Genomic DNA, 20513 nt, shown 5'->3' with positions numbered 1-20513 from the left:
GCAATAAGAATGCAAAGACTCACAAGCTTAATAAGTTTCCCTAAAAATGAATTTATGAACTAAATCACTGGGGAGATGACTCACTCGAAAAATGAGCAGCTCGGAAGCTATCCCAAGTATAGGAGTTCTGTCGTGTAATATTAAGCCCAAGAGCTAGATCGTATCCTCAGGGAATTTGTTTTAATCTCAAAATTTACATTCGCCCAATCGAAAATAAAAGTTACTAAACTCAGTTTAGATTCAGGGGTTTTCAAGATTGTGGAGACTTAAATGAAAACACAAATTAAAGTCTTAAAACTAGCACGCACGGAATTAAATAACAATAAAGGAAACCCTAGGCTACTCAAGGAAATACCTAAACACGCATTATTAAAGATGGCAACTACAAATAAGGAATTAAAACACGCGAGAATGGAAACTTAATCAAACACAAACATGCACTAAAAATCGGGACTTTAACGCGAACCAAGACCTTGAAGTAAAATTAAACTATTAACGATTTAAACGAAGACAAAACACGAGAAAAAAAAAAAAAAACACAAACTTTAATAAAAACCTAAACTAATCAAGCTTCAATCAAAAATTAAACTTTAAAAGGGTTACTAATTTAATTTCTAAGATAAAGACAATTAGATAAAGAAATAAACATTGTAGTAAAAATGAAAACCTAACTAAACATTCCCATAAAAATTCTTACTTTAATAAAGATCCCAAAAGTAATCAAGTCTAAAAGAAACTTTAACAATTTAAAGAATACTATCCAAGCAAATAACAATAATAATAATAAAACAAAAGAAAAAAAAAAACTAAAAGAAAATAAGAGAGAAGAAAAGAAATTAAATAAAAATATTTTCTAGAGAAAAGAAGAGAGAGAGAGAGAGAGAGAGTAAAACAGGGGATGCTGGAACAGCTACTGCCATGGAAGCTGCTGGAGTGCCTCGGGTATTCTTGGCCGGATGCAGCTTCTCGGGTAGCTGGACTGCACTGGCCTGGATGGTGTTTCCGGAGTTGGGCTGGAGGAGAGGCTGCTCGTTGGGCTATAGGCTCTACGGCTGCTGTTGTGTGCTTATGAAGACTTGCTGCTCTGTTGGTGTTACACTCGAATGGTCGGATGGTAGGCTAGCCGTGGGAGATTCGCTCGGCTGAAGCTGCAACCGGAAGGCAGAGGGAGGTTGAAGAAGGAAAGAGAAGCTGCAAGGGGGTAAAAAAACAGATGAGGGATGGAGATGGAGAGGGAAGAAGGATGAGAGATCTGAGAAGGAGCAAAGCAGAATTGAAAAGAACAAAAAAACAAACTAAAGAAGAAGAAGAAGAGGAGGAGAATGGGGAGCCCTGGGGGATGCCTGTGCAGGGAGAGGAAGAGAAGGGGATTTAAGGGGGAGCTGGGTTGCCCTAGACCCGGATAGGTGAAATCCGACCCAATTAAATCTGACCCGGCAACTTGACCCAACCCGAATTGTTATATTTTTTTTTTCATTTTTTTCATTCTCTGTTCATCGCAAATATGACTCTTCTGGAGCCCATTTCTCACAAAACTCAAAACACAAAAGTTGTAGATAATCCTTTTCTCTTTCTCCAGAAATTTGAATCATCTCAATCGGAGCTCAGACGGAAAAGTTATGCATGAAATACGAACATGTGTCGGTTTTGGTTTCCAAGATTTTTCCTGTAACAAAAAATTACCAAAACTTCATAAATAATGCAATAAAGTTCAAGAATGATGATTTTGGCACTTTATTAAAATATTGGATAATTTTGGACATTTAATTAAAAATATAAACCATAAAACCCAGGTTAAGATGCCTAATTACGCAGTTTTGACGCGTAATCAGGAGAACTTTCTAGGCTTACTATCATTGAAATCAAAAATCAAATAACTCAAATGGGAGTATAAGCTTGTATAAACACTATGGAGTGACTCAAGATACTCTCACTCAAAATGGTTTTTCAAGGGAATGAGTAAAGGTGAGGAGTATAGGCTTGAATATGTAAAAGAAGCTCGAAGGATTTTAGAGAGAAAAATTATTTAATCAAAAACCCTAATCACTACTTAATTTTTTCAAATGAGGACCTATATATAGAGATGGAAAAAATTATAGTCGTTGGGGACATGATGGGTATTTTGGAAAAAGATTAATTGAGTTTAATTAAAAATAACCTAGTTTAACCTCGGTAAAAATTGAGTAACCTCGAGAAGTTTGGTCGACCATTTTTATGGTTCGGTCGACTGGGTTGCCTAGTTCAATCGATGATGATAAATTTGAACTAGGAAGATGGTTGACTAGGCTTAAGGCGATTTTAGAACCTTTTCAGTCAACCATATTTGAGTTTGGTTGACCGAAATTGGGTGTTCGGTCGACCAGGTCAATTTTCTACTAAAAGTTTGGTCGACCAGGGCATTCGTATTTCCCCACGTGCCAGTTCGGTTGACCAGGGCGTTGACGCTCACTTTGAGGTCGGTCGAATGAAGGGTCAAACCATTAACTTTGGGGAGGTTCAATCGACCGAAGTGCTTAGAGTGTTGGGGTTCGTTCGACTGAACATGCCAACTTTGTGCATTTTGGTCATATTCTTTTTATGAAGTTGTCCCTATTCACATGATTATTAATTCTAAGATTATGGGAGACTTTTTAATGCAATATTATAGGTCTTATGATCAATATAAGGCCTTTGAGAACCAACCAAAAAAATCCAGCGTTGGTCGACCGAAAGGTGATCACTAAGGTCTTGTGGTTTCCTATGGTCTTGAGCTTATAGTTCCTACAATTCATGACATGCTTCAATTATTACAAACCATTCCTACTTTACTATTACAGACTCGAATTAAACTTAATATAAAATTACAATAAATAAATATTCTTGGTCTTCTTTTGCTTCAAGCCACAGTGTGCTTCCATATGATTTTTCCAATTTGATTCTGCACACAAATTTGGCAAACATTAAATGCCTTGTACTTTTCATTATCAAAAACGAGATAGGACTCAAAAAGTCAATAGTGTCCGGTAAATTGTAAAATGTCTCTTGATGTCTTACTCCACACAAAACTCCATAAACCGAGAATCAGCATACTCGGTCCCATTATCCAACCTTAAACATTTGATTCTTCTCCCCGTCTGGTTCTCCATTTTAGCCTTCCAAATCTTAAACTTGACAAACATACTTAATTTGTAACGCATGAAGTAAACCCAGACCTTACGTGAGTAATCATTAATGAAACTCACATAATACATATGTCCACCCTTTGATGCAACTCTAACTAGGCCCCAAACATTTAAAATGTACATAGTCAAGAATACCCTTTGTCTTGTGAATAACTGGTCTAAAGTTTACCCTATTATGTTTTTCAAGAACACATATCCTGTAAAATTCCAACTGACATGATTTCAAGGGTAACACCCCAACCCCGAGGGGTCTGGGATATTAACTTTTTACTACTAATTTACAGCGGAAGTAAAATAAACTCAATTATTATTAAACCAGAGCGCTAATTATCCATATTACAATCATTTATTTTAAAAAAAAAGAAAAATTACACAAGCATAAATATCTGGCATCATACTAATATTTATAATCAATATTTATTTTTCTATCCCCACTCGCATGCTTACTAAGCCTGATTTCCAACATGCTCTTCAGAGTTATCTGAAATAAAAATATGATTAGAGTGAGACGACACTCAGTAAGTAAATAAGATTATTATTAGTGTGTGGCCAAAATGAGTTTTTTAAAAATTTCTTAAAACAATATTTAATATTATAACTTCAAAACTGTCTCTAGAATAAATATAAATTTAAAAATTTCTACATAAAACTTTTACCATCAACTATAACAGTAAAATTTTATAATCATATACTATAACTGTTAAATTAAACTTTTAACTTTAAAACTGCATAAATATTTAATGATAAATATACATATACTTTTCCTTATACGTTTTCTTTAGATCGTCATTTAAGCACTAGAATGATCATTTTCATGTAAACTTACACTTTTCCTTCAAATCATCAGTGACTTTGTATACATAATTAACTATGTATAAACATATATTGTAAAAACCACCCTTATGTCTGTTTGCCGTAAGTCATGTTTACCCCCATGACTGGGTTGTGTGGTCTGAAGACTGGACTTAGCTGGCTGGCCGACCAAACTAAATCAACATACGTAAACTTTAAGTGAGATTTTCCTTATTAAGTCCTGGTCCGGAACCAGGTGTGCACTCAGGAGAAATCCACTAACATAAATAACCACTCTGTAAACAATGTGGGTGCACTCTGATCCGTATAAACTTTAAGCTGCGGTACCGAGCATCTGTAACTTTGAACTTTCGTTGCCATAAGGGGTTTAAAAATCATCTTACTATAATTTATGCAATTTAAAATAATATCGTGAAAATCTCATCTTTACCCATATTTTCAAAAAAAATGCAACGTAGAAATAAACTCATGCCACACAATTTTTGTGTTAAAAATATATATAATTTTATTTTTGAATAGAAAGAAATGTTAAAAATTTACCCGAGAGTATTAGAACATTTCTTAACCCAAAAATAGATGCAAGTATATTAAAGATAGAACTGGTAAAAATAAATTCATGGAAATTTTGTATAACTAATTAACATAATTAAAATTTACTTATAAAATAAACTTGGGTATGAATTTTAAATAAAAAAAACTAATATAATCAAAATTTACTTATCTTCTTCTTTTACCTTGTGCTACGAATACAATAACTATCTCTAAGAAATAAAATCGGAAAGAGTGGGTGAATGAGAACTTACTCAAAAATTCTCTCTCCACCATAAATTCTTTCACTCACTAATCCTTCTTTTCCTTGGAAAAATTGTTGTGAAAAATGAAGGTTGAGAGCTTCCTATTTATAGGAAAATTTTAGAGAAAAAATGGAATTTATAAAAGTGTGAGGAGATGGGTGAAATTATAATTTTTTTTAAATTAAAGAATGGGCAAGGTATGAGTTGAGTATGGGATAGGGATGGAGGCCATGTGGGAGTGCTTGCCACCATTCCCACTAAATAAATTTTTAATTAATTACTTACCTAATTAATTAATCAATTAGTTAATTAATTATTTTATTATTTTATTATTTTTCTTAATCATTATTATCATTATTATTATCATTGTTATTAATTTTAAACCATTTTTAGTATTTATTTATTTTATTAATTATTTTTGAATAAGAATTAAATTTGCATTCTAAAAACTCATGTGGGCCTCACATGGTCTTGTGGGCCCCACACCACTTCGAGACCCAAATGGATCCTACGTAACTCCAATAATCCTTATACGATTTTATAAGCCCTACACAGTTTCGAGACTCGTGTAAACCTCCACACGATTTCGGGACTCATGTGGGCCCCACACAGTCTTGTGGGCCCCGAATAGGATACTTATATTATTATTATTTTATCATATATTTCTACAAATTATGTCAGTCAAAACATCATTTTATGTACTTATTTACGTATATAAACAGTGTCTATCCTGTTTATCTTATGAAATTTCATTTTAACTAGGCCGACCTCCAGGGAGCGACTGAGTCGCAATGGTCTCTGAGCACTCGCTAAGATAAGGTCTTTCTTCGGTATCAAACATGGAATCAAGGATCCTACAGAAAAATACTTCCATATTGATATTAACTTAATGACCATTTTTATTATTTTATTATTATTGTGCTTTAAATATATATATATATATATATATATATATATATATTTTTGGGTCATCACATCAAGCCCTTCAAGAGTTTCCTCTTGTGTAGTTCCTTCATGTTGTGTTCCCTCATATGCCCAAGGTGCATATACCACAAGACGGTCTCATCTGATTCAGCATCCACAACTGCTACTCCACTTACAACGGTAGTTTCCAACAATGTGTAGATATTCCCATCTAGTTTCTGCTCTTTCATTACAATCAGATTACCTTTCCATACCGTCAAGACTCCACCTTTGGACTTGTAATTGAATCCATTACAATCCAAAGTTTTAAAAGATATTAAACTCTTTCTTAACTCGGGTATATGTCTTACATTACACAATGTTCTTACAGCACCATCAAACATATTTATCTTTACATTTCCTATACCAAGGATCTTGTAAGAAGTATTATTACCCATAAGAACTGATCCAGAATTCACTAACTTATAAGTGCTGAACCACTCATTGTTCGAAGTCAAGTGATAAGAACATGTCGAGGCAAGTATCCAAGAGTCTGTTAGATTATCCAACTTCGCTGAAACTGATAGAACATCACCATCCGCTGAATCTTCTTCTTAAACAACAGTCGTAGATTTTGAAACAACTTCATATTTCTCAAAATTTCCCTACTTCCAATCCGGACACCCTGGTTTCACATGCCGCTTTTTATCGCATTTATAACACCGGATTTCCTTCTTCTTTTTGTATTGATTTCAGGATGATTTCAGACTATACCCATTCTTAAACTTTCCTTTGCTTTACCTATTACTACCCTTTACTACAAGTCCTTCTCTTTCATCACATATCTTCAACCTTTGATGAGAATTTAACAAGACACTTGTTACCTCCTCTAGATCAAGAGTTTCTTTTCTCGACGTAAGAGTGATCACAATATTTTTGTAGGTATGAATCGAAGGTAAAGAATTTAAAAGCATCAAAGTCTTATCATCCTCATCAAACTTCACATTAATCCTCATCAAATCACTTATGATTTGGTTAAAAGCATTGATGTGTTGATCCAGAATTGATCCTTCAACCATCTTAAGCTAATATAAATGTTGCTTAAGAAAAAGTTTATTATTGAGGGATTTAGACATGTACCGACTTTCTAACTTTTGCCAGATATCGGCAGGAAAATCCTCCTCTATCACCCAATAGGGAATTCTGTCAATCAAACACAAGTGTATTGTAGACGCTGCCTTTGCTTTCAAATATATCCATGTTGCCTCATCCCTTCCTTCTCGTTTAGTGTCAAGCAAAGACTTAGTCATTTCTTGTTGCACAAGAATATCCTTCACTCTCCTCTACCATAAATCGAAGTTTTTGGTTCCATCGAATTTGACAACGTCAAATCTTGCAAAAGATTATCTCGGTGCCATAACAACAATCTCAATATGATATTAATTTGTTGTGATATGGATCGAATAATGAAGATGCACAGCGGAATAAATAACAAGTAAATAACACACAATCAGAACAAGAACAACACAAAGATTTACGTCGTTCGGTAAAGCCTACATCTACGGAAGCAATGACACACAAATTTTACTATGCAAATCACAATGTATACAATACACTTCACAAAATGATCACCCTAACTTCAATATATGCGCAGAATAACATATATAGAAGTTTCTCAGAGGTTTTACCCAACCATCCAATGTTCAAAAATTCAAAATCTTGAAAAATTGCTCGTAGCCAAGGCATCTTTCATCGACGAGTACAGGGCTTCGTCGACACTCGTCGACAATCCACAAAAGACACTTCATTAATGAGAACAGACTTTCATTGATGAATTCATAACTCTAAAATTTCCTACTCTCGGTACTTTCTCGTCGACCATTTCACAACCTTTGTCGACGACTCATTGCTGTCCACTCGTTAATGAACACAAGACTTCCGTTTACGAATTCTACCGTGTTACCTTTTCATGTTTTTTCCTCTTCCTTCTTTACTTACAAAAATAAAGTATAAGAACTACAAACAACATATACAGACAAATTTATTATTTAACTTCAAATTATTTTGGCCATATATTTTCCTTGAATAAATCCTGCATTCCTCATTGATTGTGATCAAACCGAGTGTGACAAGGCTCCGAAGGAAAAGGTGACCGCAGTGAAAAACCGATGCGAGATATTCAAGCAATCATTACCATTCACCGAGAAACACTGACATCATTTTGAACTCCTCTGGTACAAAGGAGTGAGGGAAGATATGTTTATGACCTTAAAATTGACCTACTTAACAGGATTCATTCATAAGCCCAAATTAGCCTGTGTTGGAAATTACGAAGCCGTATAAGACTTGTTCCCTTGGCACAAGAAGTAGCAACTTGCAAAAGCTTGATCGACAGCGTATATATTAACTAATAATCTTTAAACCTTACATATAAAGGTGAGAAGGCAGACGCGGATTGATGAGAACTTCAAGGGGCATGGCCTTGGTCATGGTTAGCCCAAAGCACTCGCCCATGTCAACCGGTTCGTTACTTGGAGTTGCAACCTCAAACCCATGCAGCAAATTGGCCAGCGTAAAATGCAGATTCTGAAGCGCAAGAGAGACTCCAGGGCACATTCTTCTGCCGCTGCCAAACGGGATAAACTCAAAATGCTGCCCCCTTACATCCGCATCCTTGTGGGTCGTCAAGAACCTCTCCGGTCGAAACTCGTTCGGATCGGACCAGACCTGTGGATCTCGGTGAATCCTCCACAGGTTCACCACCAGTCGTGTGCCGGCGGGGACATGGAAGCCGCCGACGGTGCAGTCCTCTGTTGATTGGTGGGGGGCAGAGAGAGGGACCACAGTGTACAGTCGCAGGGTTTCCTTGATGATGGCTTGGAGGTACACCAAGTGTTTGATATCTGTCTCCTTCACCTGCCTTTCTCTGCCAATTTGGGAGTCCAATTCTTCCTGAGCTTTTTTGAGAACGCAGGGGTTGTTTAGGAGCAAGGAGAGAGCCCATGTTAGGGTCACTGAGGTGGTATCTGTAGCACCCAAAATTATGTCCTACAAGTGAAAAGTGGTAAACAAATTGGATATAAATTGATCCCAGCAAACTCACTGGACCCACGCCTAATGGTCCAGTGCATCCTCGAACACTCATCCCTCCAAAAGCAAGGTGTTGGTCAAATTTTCAATGAACCTTTTGCTCTAGACGGAAAAATTATTTTTTAAAAATGATCTTTTACTCTTTATTTTTAATTTTTATAATTAGTACAAGTGCATTTTTCCAACTATTAAATTTTATTTCTAGTTTCTTATAGTTTTGTTAAAATGTTAATGCTAACAAATTTTTTGTAGTCTTATTTTTATAATTTTATTGAATTTTTTATTTTTATAATTTCACGAATAGTTATATATACTTCCGTTAAAAAAAAAAGTGTATTTATAAAGACCCAATAATTTAATTCACAAAAATAAAATTTTGTTTGGGAGAATGTGTACATAAATAAAGCATAATGCTCCTTAAGAATTAAATTATTTTAAATCTCCTCAAATTTGACTGGACTTATTTGTCTACATGACAAGCACAACTTACCAAAATTCGTAGTCATTTTCTAGATGAGACCAGCAATTTGCACCCTTAACCTTATCCTGTATTATATTGATTGCATATTTATTAGTTATTTTTTTGTGGTCTAATTTGGTTTTATATTGCTTGTTTGTGATTCGAAAATCTGCATTTCGTAAAGCACATCATTTTTCTATTACAAAATTGAAAGAATTCGATTTTAAAATAGCGAAGAAATTTTAATTAAAAAGATATAACGATTTGTACCAGTCATATAGATTTGATGAAAACATCACGATTATAATCGGAGGGCACTTCTCCGCTGTCGACGAGGGACAGCATCACATCCATAAAATCTTGCTCCCACATCGGATTGTATAATCATAAAATTCTCTTCACCGAAGAGAATAAAATGTAATAAAGAAGAAGAAGAAGAAGAATTGTATTGATTGAGAATTTACCAGGCATGTGGATTGAGAATAAAATGTAATAAAGAAGAAGAAGAAGAAGAAGAAGAAGAAGAATTGTATTGATTGAGAATTTACCAGGCATGTAGATTTGTTGATAGTGTCGACATCGTAATCGGAAAGCCTAGAAAGAGCTTCGTCGCGCTCGAGTACGGACAGCATAACGCCCATAAAGTCGCCGCCGTCTTCCGCCGAAACCGTCCTCTTCCGCTTGTGCTCCTCCAACCACTCCTCCGTCACACGATCCAACTCCACCGCGGTTCTTTTCATTTCCCTCTCGTATCCCCCCACATCCACCCACCTCAGAAACGGAATAGCATCTCCCACCACGAACGACCCCATCAGCCGGAAAAACTCCTTCAACGCCCTCCGAAACCGATCGTCGACGGCGCCGCCATCTTCCAAACATCGGTCTCCTATCACCATCCTAAGAATCACCTTCAGATTTATATCCCCAAACCACTTGCTCATCTCCACCAGGACCGCATTTGAACCACCGCCTCCGCTGCCACTGGCTCCGGACCATCTCCGATAGAGGTCGTTTACGGCCGCCTTCACTTGGGATTCAGGGACGTGCTTGAGGGTCTCGAGGCGGTGGCTGGAGAGGAGATGGATCATGGCTATCTTGCGCACGTGGCGCCAGTAAGGGCCGTAAGGAGCGAACCCGAACATGGCGTAGTTGTAGCCCATGTGCTCCACGGCCACTGCTCTGGGGCGGTTGGCGAAGACTTTGTCGTGAGTGGTCAGACACTCCCGAGCCATCGCCGGATTGCTTACGACCAGGGCCCGGTGCATGCCCAGCTTTATGGTGAAGATTGGGCCGTGCATGTCGGCCATGTTCCCCAGCTTCCTGTGGGGGAGTTGGGATCCTCCGAGGAGATGGAGGTGGCCGATCACCGGCCACGCGCCGGCGGCTTTGGGGGCTCCTATTTTTTGGCCGACGTACTTCTTTCGGAAACCTGTAGAAATCCATAACAGGGAATAAAGGAAGAGAAGAACAGCGAAGACGGAAGCAGTGTAGCTGGCGGAGGGGAAAGGGAGAAGGAAAAACTCCATGCCTATCTACAGTTTCCCTTTCCTTGGCGTCCTGAATGAAATGAATTACTTGTAGGGCTGACGATCAGGGTGGGGTACGAAATGTCTTTGAATTATTAGAAGAGCACATACGTGTAAATTTAGTCAATGTGAAACCGACAAACGCAAATAAAATTTCTAATTAACAAAAATATATTAATAAAATAATGTTTTTTTAAAAAAAAATTACAAGAATTCAGACGCCCGTATTTTAGTCAGCTCAGAATTGCACGTGAGCCACGAAAAAGTTCAAAAATTTTACACTTCTGAAACTTTCCCCAAAATTTCACGAAATGGTACCAACTTTGTTTGCATTTTATAAAAAAATACGTAATATTTTTTTATAAATCTAAAAAAAGTATATGATATTTTTAAAATCTGGAAGGAGGTAAGATATTTTAAAATCAAAGGGGAGGTTTTTGTTTTTTATTTTTATTTTTTCCTAAATCTGAGGAGAGGTGAGTGTTGTTGTCCATCTATACACTCTACTCCGATCTCTAAAAATCAATTATGAATTTTCTAGTTTTTAGAATTTTTTCTAAAAAATATTTTCTTATAATTTTTTTAATTGGTTAATCGAAAATATTCTGAAATGTTACTGATTGAAAATACCACATTCCTGCACACTGCTTAATTAAACACAAATTACGACAAACTAAAAGTATAACTCACACTCTTCAGTCTCTTGCTCTCCCTCCCGCTCATTTATTCACGCCCTTAGTTTCATATTGTTTCCACTCAGTTTTTATTTATGAGTCTTTCAATCCCCCATTTCGAAATCATCTAATACCCAAAATTGAATAGAAAAAAAAAAAAAAAAGGCTTGAAGTCCCTTTTCCTCTCTCTCTCTCTCTCTCTCTCTCTCTCTCTCTCTCTATAGAAACCTGAACCTAGAAAATAAAATAAATAAATAAATAAAAAGAAAAGATTTTTAAAAAGAGCAAAGCAGTAGAGTTCGTCGACGAATGTCCTTCTGTTTCTCGTCGACAAAGTTCAAGCGTCGTCCATGAAAAAAATCCCGAATGACAGGAATTTCAGACTTAAGGTTCGTCGACAAACCATTTCTTTCATTGATGAACATCCTTCTGCAATTCGTCAATAAAGGCACCATTTCATCGACAAATGCGATCGGATCAACGGTCTATAAACAGCTTTGGAATTACTTCTTGATTAAGAAATCAGAAAAAAATTTCTCTCTCTTTAAAAACCGCGCCCCTCACTCTCCCTCTACGATATCTTGCCATTCGTCACCCGAATCGACAATTGGAAGCAACCATGAGGATCTGAGGGAAATTTTCTACAAGTCTAGTGGAGTGAATTTTTGAACGGGGTCTTTCCAAACATTACCCCAAAGTTGAGGTAAGGGTAAAAATGAGTATTTTTGTCTTGCATATAACTAATTAAATAGGGTGTATAGGTCTAGGGATGTGAAAAGTGAGGTGTAGTCCCAAGAGGGGGGTGAATTGGATTTTAAAAATTTCTTTTAATTCCTATAAAGATTTCTTAACCTCTTTTACTCCGTTTAACCAATTCTTGACTTTTTGTTTAATTAGTCAATCACTTAAAAACTTAGTTTCTTTTATCCAATCAACAACACTACTATAAGTAACAAAACCAATCAACCACAATTTGAAATCAAACAATCAAACCAAGATTTCAAATATACAGCACTTTGGTAATATAAGAACTTGAGATGGTTTATTTGTTTATATAAGCCCTGTGGATATGAATTTGAATCAAGCCCTGTATATATAAAAATTTGTCTCTCAATTTGATATTCAATACAACATCCAATCACTCTTTCTAATATTCAGAATTCAAATAAACTCTTAATTAATTTATCTTTGGGATGTTAACCAAATAACGTACTCTCGTATGGTTTCCGTAAGATATGGTGTAACCAACATACTCCCTTTCGGTTTTCGCAACCCAAATCAAAATTAGTCTTTGAGTATACTTGATTTCCAAATATACTTAGTATATATGATTATCAATTAAACCATCCACGCAATTTAAATATGCTAAAAATACAAAGAGTAAGGGAAAGAGAGAGTGAGACCGAGATTTTTATGAGATTCGGCTTATACCCAGCCTACGTCCTCTCCTTTAGCAAACCACCAAAGGATTCACTAAGATCAGTTCCTTTGCCGGGCGGAACAAAACCATTTACTCACACTCCTTCAGTAGGCTAGAGCCCGCCTCTTCAAACGATGTACCCTCGTTCGGTCACTCCTTTAAATAGGCTAGAGTCCGCCTCTTTAAGCAATATCCCCTTACTTAGTCAACGATCCAAACAATCCTTGGAATTGTCAATCTACAAGAAATACAACCAAAATATGTGTACAAAAAATGTAAGAACCTGAACCGTGATAAATGGGATTAAATATTTAAAGAGAGGGACATTTTGGTAAAAGAGCAAAATTCGTCAACGAAGCAAGATTTCGTCGACGAAGCCTTTGTTCTTCTCATCGACGAGGAGAAGCCGAGGAGTCTCAGAAAAACCGGCGATCTCATATTCGTCGACGAGGCCACCGATTCATCGACAAAGTCAATGAAAGATTCATCGACGAAATTGGGCCAAGTCAAAGGGCTATAAAAGGAAATTTTCATTTCTTCTTCACTAAGTAACTTAGATTTCTCTCTCCCTCTCTCTCCCTACTCTCTCTCTCTCTCTCTCTCTCTCTCTCTCTAGATTTCTTCACCGATCGTTACTAGAATCGAAAATCTAAACTTACCACGAGGATCGTGGAAGGATTCTCTACAGTTTCTACCGATCAAAATCTCGTTTCGGAGATTTTTGGGTTTTGGCGTAAAATCGAGGTAAGGCTCGGTTTTCAATTCTAATCCGGTAGTTTTGTAGGCAACTGTGTTGTGAGTATATTCTGTACAGTTGATTGAAGGTTTTGGAACTCAATTCGCTGTTTAGGGACCTTGGAGTTCGGGATTGGCTATTCGGAGAAAAGGTAAGGGGAATTATGTTTATATTGGTTATTTTTTAAATCGGACTCAATGAAATTGTGGTCCATGGTCCTATGTGTGTTTTGGCTACTCATTTGGGAGAATCTAACGGGGAAAACTATGAATTTTTCATTATTACAATTTTGGAAAAAGGGGGCGACGGGCTACATCCCTGGTTTTGTTGAAAACCGTGGGTATATGTTGATTTATACTGTGATATTGGGATGGTCGTGCCTTGATTTATTTAAACTGTATTTTTTTGAAAAACCATGATTTAGAGTACCAAATGGGTGTGGTTTGTTTGGTTATATGAGTATGCATGTGTGTGTAATATGTTGAAATGCTAGTAAGAACTGGGTTCTGAAATTGTTCCAAGTACTGAGAGTGTCCGGCTCTATATCTGAGGATGTGTGTTTATCACCTGCCACGTAGGCAAGAGTGTCCATCTCTATATCCGAGGGCGTGAGTCTATACCGGCAGATAAGGCCGAAGGGTGTGGATCCACCAGTTATGCGCTGGTACAATGCCATGGGAGTCGGGGACTAGCCATGTGCCAGTGGCGCCATATTTCACGGGTTGGCCGGGCCAACACCGGATTGTCGCGGACAAACTTCAGGCCGAAGAATGTGATGACACTGAGGATTACTGATCATGTGTATGTGTATGTGTGTGTGTGTGTGTGTGTGTGTGTGTGTGTGTATGCACTGTGAAAATTAGTACTAGAATGCATTTAACTACGTGTATGTTGTATCATGATAACACTCAAATGCCACACACCGATATAACCTGTGTTCTTCCTTACTGAGAGGTGTCTCACCCCTACTGTACGTACATTTTTATAGATCCTTCAAATAACCGGAACTAGCGTCCTAGTCTAGGGAGCGTAGTGGCCGATGTACTGCATTTAGCGCTTGGGTAAGTTTTAGGACTGTATTTTGGTGGATTGCCATTTTGAGATGTATTTGGGCACCCATTTGTACGTTTTGATAGAGTCATGTTCTGCTCTTGTATAGACTCTGGTATGGTATTGTATATGTGTTATGGAATGACCTTTTTCCACTGCGTATATGATTGTGATTGGATGTGCTTAGGGTGCCTGTGAACCCCACAGGGTCGGACCCTCATTCACTGTACATGTATATTTGGATGTTTTATCAGATATAGGGACAGGTTAACATTTTCACCTTTGTGGCCCATTTCGGGATTTGGGGCGTGACAGCTTGGTATTAGAGCTAACCAGGTTACTGGATCTTGTAGACTTGGTTAGGCTTAGTTATGAGTACATACTAGAGTATAGGATGTGGATATGGTAGAGTTGGTTGAGGGTTGTTCGGTTTCTAGACCGAGAATTATCGACGGTATTCTGTGTTTTTCCTGGGATGACGATTCCTGTAAAAGTAGGGCAGATCATTGATGACTTTCGTGTCAGTGTGATAGGATAGACCTAAGCCTAGCAGGGAGTAGTTAACACGATTAGTGTAAATCATTGTGTTAACTATATGTGTTGCAAGGATACTGATAGATTCCTATTGTGTTGCAGCATGGAGCCCAAGGATAATAACCTGGGAAGTGGCTCCGAGGAGACTGCGAGTGATAAGTCTCCTTCTGTGCCTCGAGGTTTGACGAGGCAGGTGTTACGGGAGATCGGGTGGAGTGTGAGGAGACGCGAGCACTCTCCTATTGTTGCGGGGTGCACTATTGAGAGGCTCACACGCATGCATCCTCCGACGTTCTCTAGAGGACCTGACCCGACGATAGTAGAGGATTGGGTGGAGAAGATTTAGAGGATCTTGGAGGTCCTACACTGCACGGATAGGCAGCGAGTTCTTTATGCCACCTTCCAGCTATTTGGGGAGGCAGGTCGATGGTGGACTGCGGCGAGTCTGCTGGAGAAATAGAGAGCTGATCCAGAGGAGATGACGTGAAGCCGATTCAAGGAGGCGTTCTCTGACAGATACTTCACAACTTCTGTACGTGATGCGAAGGCAGATGAGTTTTCTGTGCTAATTTAGGGGAGTTTGACGGTGCTGGGGTATGCGGCTCGATACATAGAGCTGTCCCGCTTTGCACCATGTATGATCTCGAGCGAGTATGAAAAAACTCGGAGGTTCGAGAAGGGTTTGAGGAAGGATATCCGCAGACTGGTGGGTATGCTTCAGATCGACGAGTTCTCAGTATTGGTGGATAAGGCCACGGTGATCAAGACTGGTATCCGAGAGGAGGATGTGGATCAGGAATCGAGGAAGAGGATAGTTCCTTCTAGTTCTCAATCAGGATCTCGTCAAGGATCGTGGAAGAAGAGGAGCAAGGGCTCAGGCTATCGTCAAAATACCAAGTGTCAGGATTCTCAGGGGAGCCAGACTAGTGGTCGTTGTACCAGGTGTTTTAGATGGCATGAAGGTGAGTGTCGGTCTTTTGATGGTAACTGCTATAACTGTGGTCAACCTGGTCACATGGCTAGTGATTGTCGTGCACCGAGGCGAGATGTCCCCACATTCACTAGGGACCAGGGGAGCAATCAGATACCTCGGGGAACCGTTCAGACAAATATAGCTCCGGGTAGAGTATACTCTCTTATTCCAGCGGACGCTGAGCATACAGGTAACGTGGTGACAGGTACCTTATTATTGCTTTCGAATAAAGCTTCTGTTTTGTTTGATTCGGGTGCAACCCATTCCTTTGTATCTGTGAATTTTGTGGGACGGTGTGGGGTTGAGACCCGAGACATGAATGAGGTGTTATTTGTTACTACGCCATTTGGGAGTGTATCTTTCTGCAGAAAGATGTTGGTAAACTGCCCAGTGGAAATTCAGGAGAAACTGCTATTAGCAAATCTTGTGGTATATGACATGTCGGGGTTCTATGTCATTCTGGGGATGGATTGGTTGTCCTCTAGTTATGCCATGATTGACTGTCGTAGGAAGGTGATAGTTTTTAGACCTCCTGGGGAGCAGGAGTATGAATTCGTGGGATCGTGTGTGCGTCCAGCACCACAGATTTTGTTGGCACTACAGGCGAGGAGGCTACTCTTCGACGAATGTCAGGGGTACCTAGCTTGTATGAAGGAACCTTTGCGGGATGTGTTGAGACTCGAGGACATTCGGGTAGTCAGCGAATTCTTGGATGTGTTTCCAGATGATTTACTCGGTGTACCTCCGAATCGTGATGTGGAGTTTGCGATAGAGTTGTTGCCCGGTAAGGCACCGATCTCTAAAGCTCTGCACTGGATGGCTCCAGTAGAACTTCAAGAATTGAAGGAGCAGTTGTAGGAATTACTGGATAGGGTTTTCATTCGACCTAGTGTTTCGCCTTGTGGAGCTCTAGTGTTTTTTGTGAAGAAGAAGGATGGATCGATGCGGATGTGCATTGATTACCGTGAGATTAACAAGGACCCTGTGAAGAATCGCTATCATTTACCTCATATAGATGATCTCTTTGATCAGTTGCAGGGAACGCAGGTCTTTTCAAAGATTGACTTGCGGTCAGGATATCATCAGGTAAGGGTTAGAGCGGAGGATGTAGCGAAGACAGCTTTCCGAACCAGATATGGCCACTATGAGTTTTTAGTCATGCCTTTTGGGTTGACGAATGCTCCGGCGGTATTCATGGATCTGATGAACAGGGTTTTCCATGAATACCTAGATCGATTCGTAGTGGTGTTTATTGACAACATTCTGGTATACTCGAGGAGTACGGAAGAGCATGTGGAACATTTGAGGTTAGTGTTACAAATTCTGCGGGAGAAGAAGCTATATGCTAAACTAAAAAAGTGTGAATTTTGGTTGAGTTAGATTGCGTTCTTAGTTCATGTGGTTACTAGGGATGGTATATCAGTTGATCCTAGTAAGATTAAAGTCACATTTCGCTTACTTTCACATATACATAACTATATCGACATCTTAGGCTCAGAAAACATAAATTTCATGGCTGGCATTTTAAACCCACATAAAAAATTCTAGTTCCATGTAATTAATTCAGAATAAAATATTATTTAAATATTTCCTAGGGCCATAATTCCTAAATAAACGGTAATACCCGCAAATATACCCAAATTGCCAAATTTCTCAAATCTCACTCTCGCTTTGGAGTAGGGCCTATAAAACCCCAATTGGAAGTTTACCTACGCCAAAATGACGACAACCGTGATTAGGACCATGTGGTGGTACCCGATCGTCGATTTAACTGCATATTAACAGCGAAATTGAGAAAATAGGAAAAAATTACCTTTCCCCAGGAGCAGTGCCTAAGTCATTCCCATGAAAAATCTACTCCAGTAGAAATGTCGGCAGCGGAACCAGGAATCCAACGGCACCTTGCGTTTCCCAATCCGCTGCAAACTCGTCGAGAAATTAAGAGAAGGAGAGAGACAGAGACGAACGCGCAGGAAAATAAAAATTCCAGAGGGGGGATTGCGTGCCTCTGTAACCTATATATGTATATGTATATATATATATATTCCCTTATTTCAATTTGGTTTTTTTTTAATCCAATGTAAAAATGTTTAATTTAATAACTATTTATTTATTTATTTAATTTATCTTAATTTAATTTAATTTCTTTAATTTTAATTTTTTTTCTTCTTTTTCCCATGCCATTTCTTTTATTTATTTATTTATTATTTTATCTTTTTTTATTATTATTTCAATCATTTTAATTTTTCGGGTCTTTATAGTTTAGAAGTCTTTATGTAAGTGCTTTAATATTTAAATATATTTTAAAATATTGTTGAAACTCTTTAGGGGATATTTATGGACTTAGAGACATATTTTAAAATCCAAAAAAATATTTTATGAAAGATTAAAACATGTGAGCAAAACAAAATTTGAAAAACCAAAAAGGAAAAATCAGTAAAGGGTCTTCCTAGCCAACATACTAGAAACACTTTGGTTTAGTCAGCCGACTGACATAGAAACAATAGAAAAATGAACTGTCCAGCCGACTGACTCAATAAACTGAAAGTACCCAGTCGACTGACAGTACCCAGCCGACTGACCCAAAATGAACCGTGTCACGCTAGTGGACTGACCATTTTCTCATTTAAATTTTTGGGAGACAAAAGGGTGTTAGTTGCCTATCCAGCCGACTAACCCTGTGAAAATACACTACGTAGTCATCTGTCCAGCAAACTGACTCAATAGGTTTTGACTTTTTAAAATTCCAACGAAAAAATTTCAAATTTTGGTTTTTCAAATATGCACATTATAAAAACTTTGTGAATACTCCAAGTCACTTTGGGAACAAGGAAACTAATCCTAGAATGCCTATAAATACTCCTTTAAACCCAAGAATTCAAATATCAAGCAATCACACAACATACTTGCATCAAATCTCTCAATCTCTCTCAAAGCTCCATATTGCTCAAACTCTTGCTGAAGGGAAATCATCTGAATTGTTGCTAAAACACCAACTTAAGGTTTTTATACTGAGTTTTCTAAAATCACAAAGGAACCCTTGGTGAATTCTACACTTGAGCTTCAATTCTATTCCTTATTGGTATTTAAATTATTGAAGTACCTAGAACTGAAATTGTATTAATCTACTTTGTCTTGAGAGTGCTATTATATGTAGAGATTACTTTATATCTTTTGTAGTTCTTGGACGATTCGAGGTGTTCGGATCGTTGGCTAAGCGAGGGGATATCGCTTATAGAAGTGCTGCTCTAGCCTAATTAAAGGAGTGACCGAATGAGGGTATATCCTAATTAAAAAAGTGATCGAATGAGGGTATATCGTTTTGAGAGGCGAGCTTTAACCTACTGAAGGAGTGTATAAACAATGTTGTTCCGTGCGGCAAAGGAACTGATTTTAGTAATCTTTTGGTGGTTTGCCAAAGGCGAGGACGTAGGCTGGGGATAAGCTTAACCTCATAAAAATCGTGGTCTCACTCTCTCTTTCTCTTACTCTTTATTTTCAGCACATATAAATTGCGTAGATGATTTAATTTGTAATCATATATACTACGTATATTTGGAAATCAAGTAAACTTAAAGTCTAATTTTGATTTGGGTTGCGGAAACCGAAAGGGAGTACGTTGGTTAAACCATACTTTGCAGAAACCATATGGGAGTACATTAATTGGTTAACATCCCAAAGATAAATTAACTAAGAGTTTATTTGAATTCTAAATTTTGGGAAGAGTGTGAATGTTTTGTTGAATATTAAATTGAGAAACAAATTACATTCTCTACAAGGCTTACAAATTCATATATGCAGGGTTGCAAACAAAATAACCATCTTGATCGGATATTGTGGTTAATTGAAAAAATTGATTGGTTTGATTGATTGATTGATTGCTTGATTGTTTAAGTACTTTATTGGTATATAGAGTTGGATTGGATATTATTGGTAAATCAATAAGAAGTCAAGAATACATTAAAAAGAAGTAAAAGAAATTTTTAAATCCAATTCACCCCCCTCCTAGGACTACATCTTAGTTTTCAGACTTTGTCTGGATTGATCTCCCAGGCCATAGTCTAGCCTTCGAGCTGCACAACCTGTACCATGGGGGAAGTAAATGGTGTTTAATCACAGGGAGTGTCTTTTATGCATATCTGTAGATTTATGTAAATGATGTTACTTATTTATTGAACTGGTTATACTATAGAAATGACACGAGTATTTTCAACTATGTAAAGTGAGTATAATGTAAAATAGCTATTTTTGGTTAAATGAAGGATGAATGTTTTATGTAAACACTAAATGCATGCTGACCACACACTGATATTAACTTAATCTGCCTTACTGAGAAGTGTCTCAACCCAATATACAAATTATCTTTTCAGGACCATCTC

General features: G+C 37.7%; 1 protein-coding gene across 2 annotated transcripts; it reads right to left on the bottom strand.

The window, feature by feature from the left end:
• Window positions 1-7890: 7890 nt before the first annotated feature.
• Window positions 7891-10816, bottom strand: LOC131162513 (cytochrome P450 CYP82D47-like). Of its 2 annotated transcripts, none has more exons than XM_058119096.1 (2): window positions 9770-10816; window positions 7891-8719 (listed from the first exon to the last, which is right to left on the bottom strand). In XM_058119096.1, the coding sequence occupies exons 1-2, from the start codon at window positions 10745-10747 to the stop codon at window positions 8096-8098; spliced, it is 1602 nt and encodes a 533-aa protein (XP_057975079.1). In that variant the 5' UTR covers window positions 10748-10816; the 3' UTR covers window positions 7891-8095. The 2 variants fall into 2 exon arrangements, with proteins under 2 accessions (XP_057975079.1, XP_057975080.1); XM_058119097.1 differs by having other exon boundaries at window positions 7891-8623; window positions 9770-10797.
• Window positions 10817-20513: the final 9697 nt, after the last annotated feature.

This window comes from Malania oleifera, chromosome 8, assembly GCF_029873635.1.
Source record: "Malania oleifera isolate guangnan ecotype guangnan chromosome 8, ASM2987363v1, whole genome shotgun sequence".
Lineage (NCBI taxonomy): Eukaryota > Viridiplantae > Streptophyta > Magnoliopsida > Santalales > Ximeniaceae > Malania > Malania oleifera.
The sequence above is the reverse complement of the archived record's forward strand: the minus strand, read 5'-3'. Positions and strand labels throughout refer to the sequence as shown.

What these genes read in the sequence shown, in the direction of transcription:
- LOC131162513 (XM_058119096.1), bottom strand. Translation starts at nt 10,747, where the DNA reads ATGGAGTTTTTCCTTCTCCCTTTCCCCTCCGCCAGCTACACTGCTTCC. An exon ending in TCAACAAATCTACATGCCTG is followed by an intron (nt 8,720 to 9,769) that starts GTAAATTCTCAA and finishes TTTCACTTGTAG; the next exon opens with GACATAATTTTGGGTGCTAC.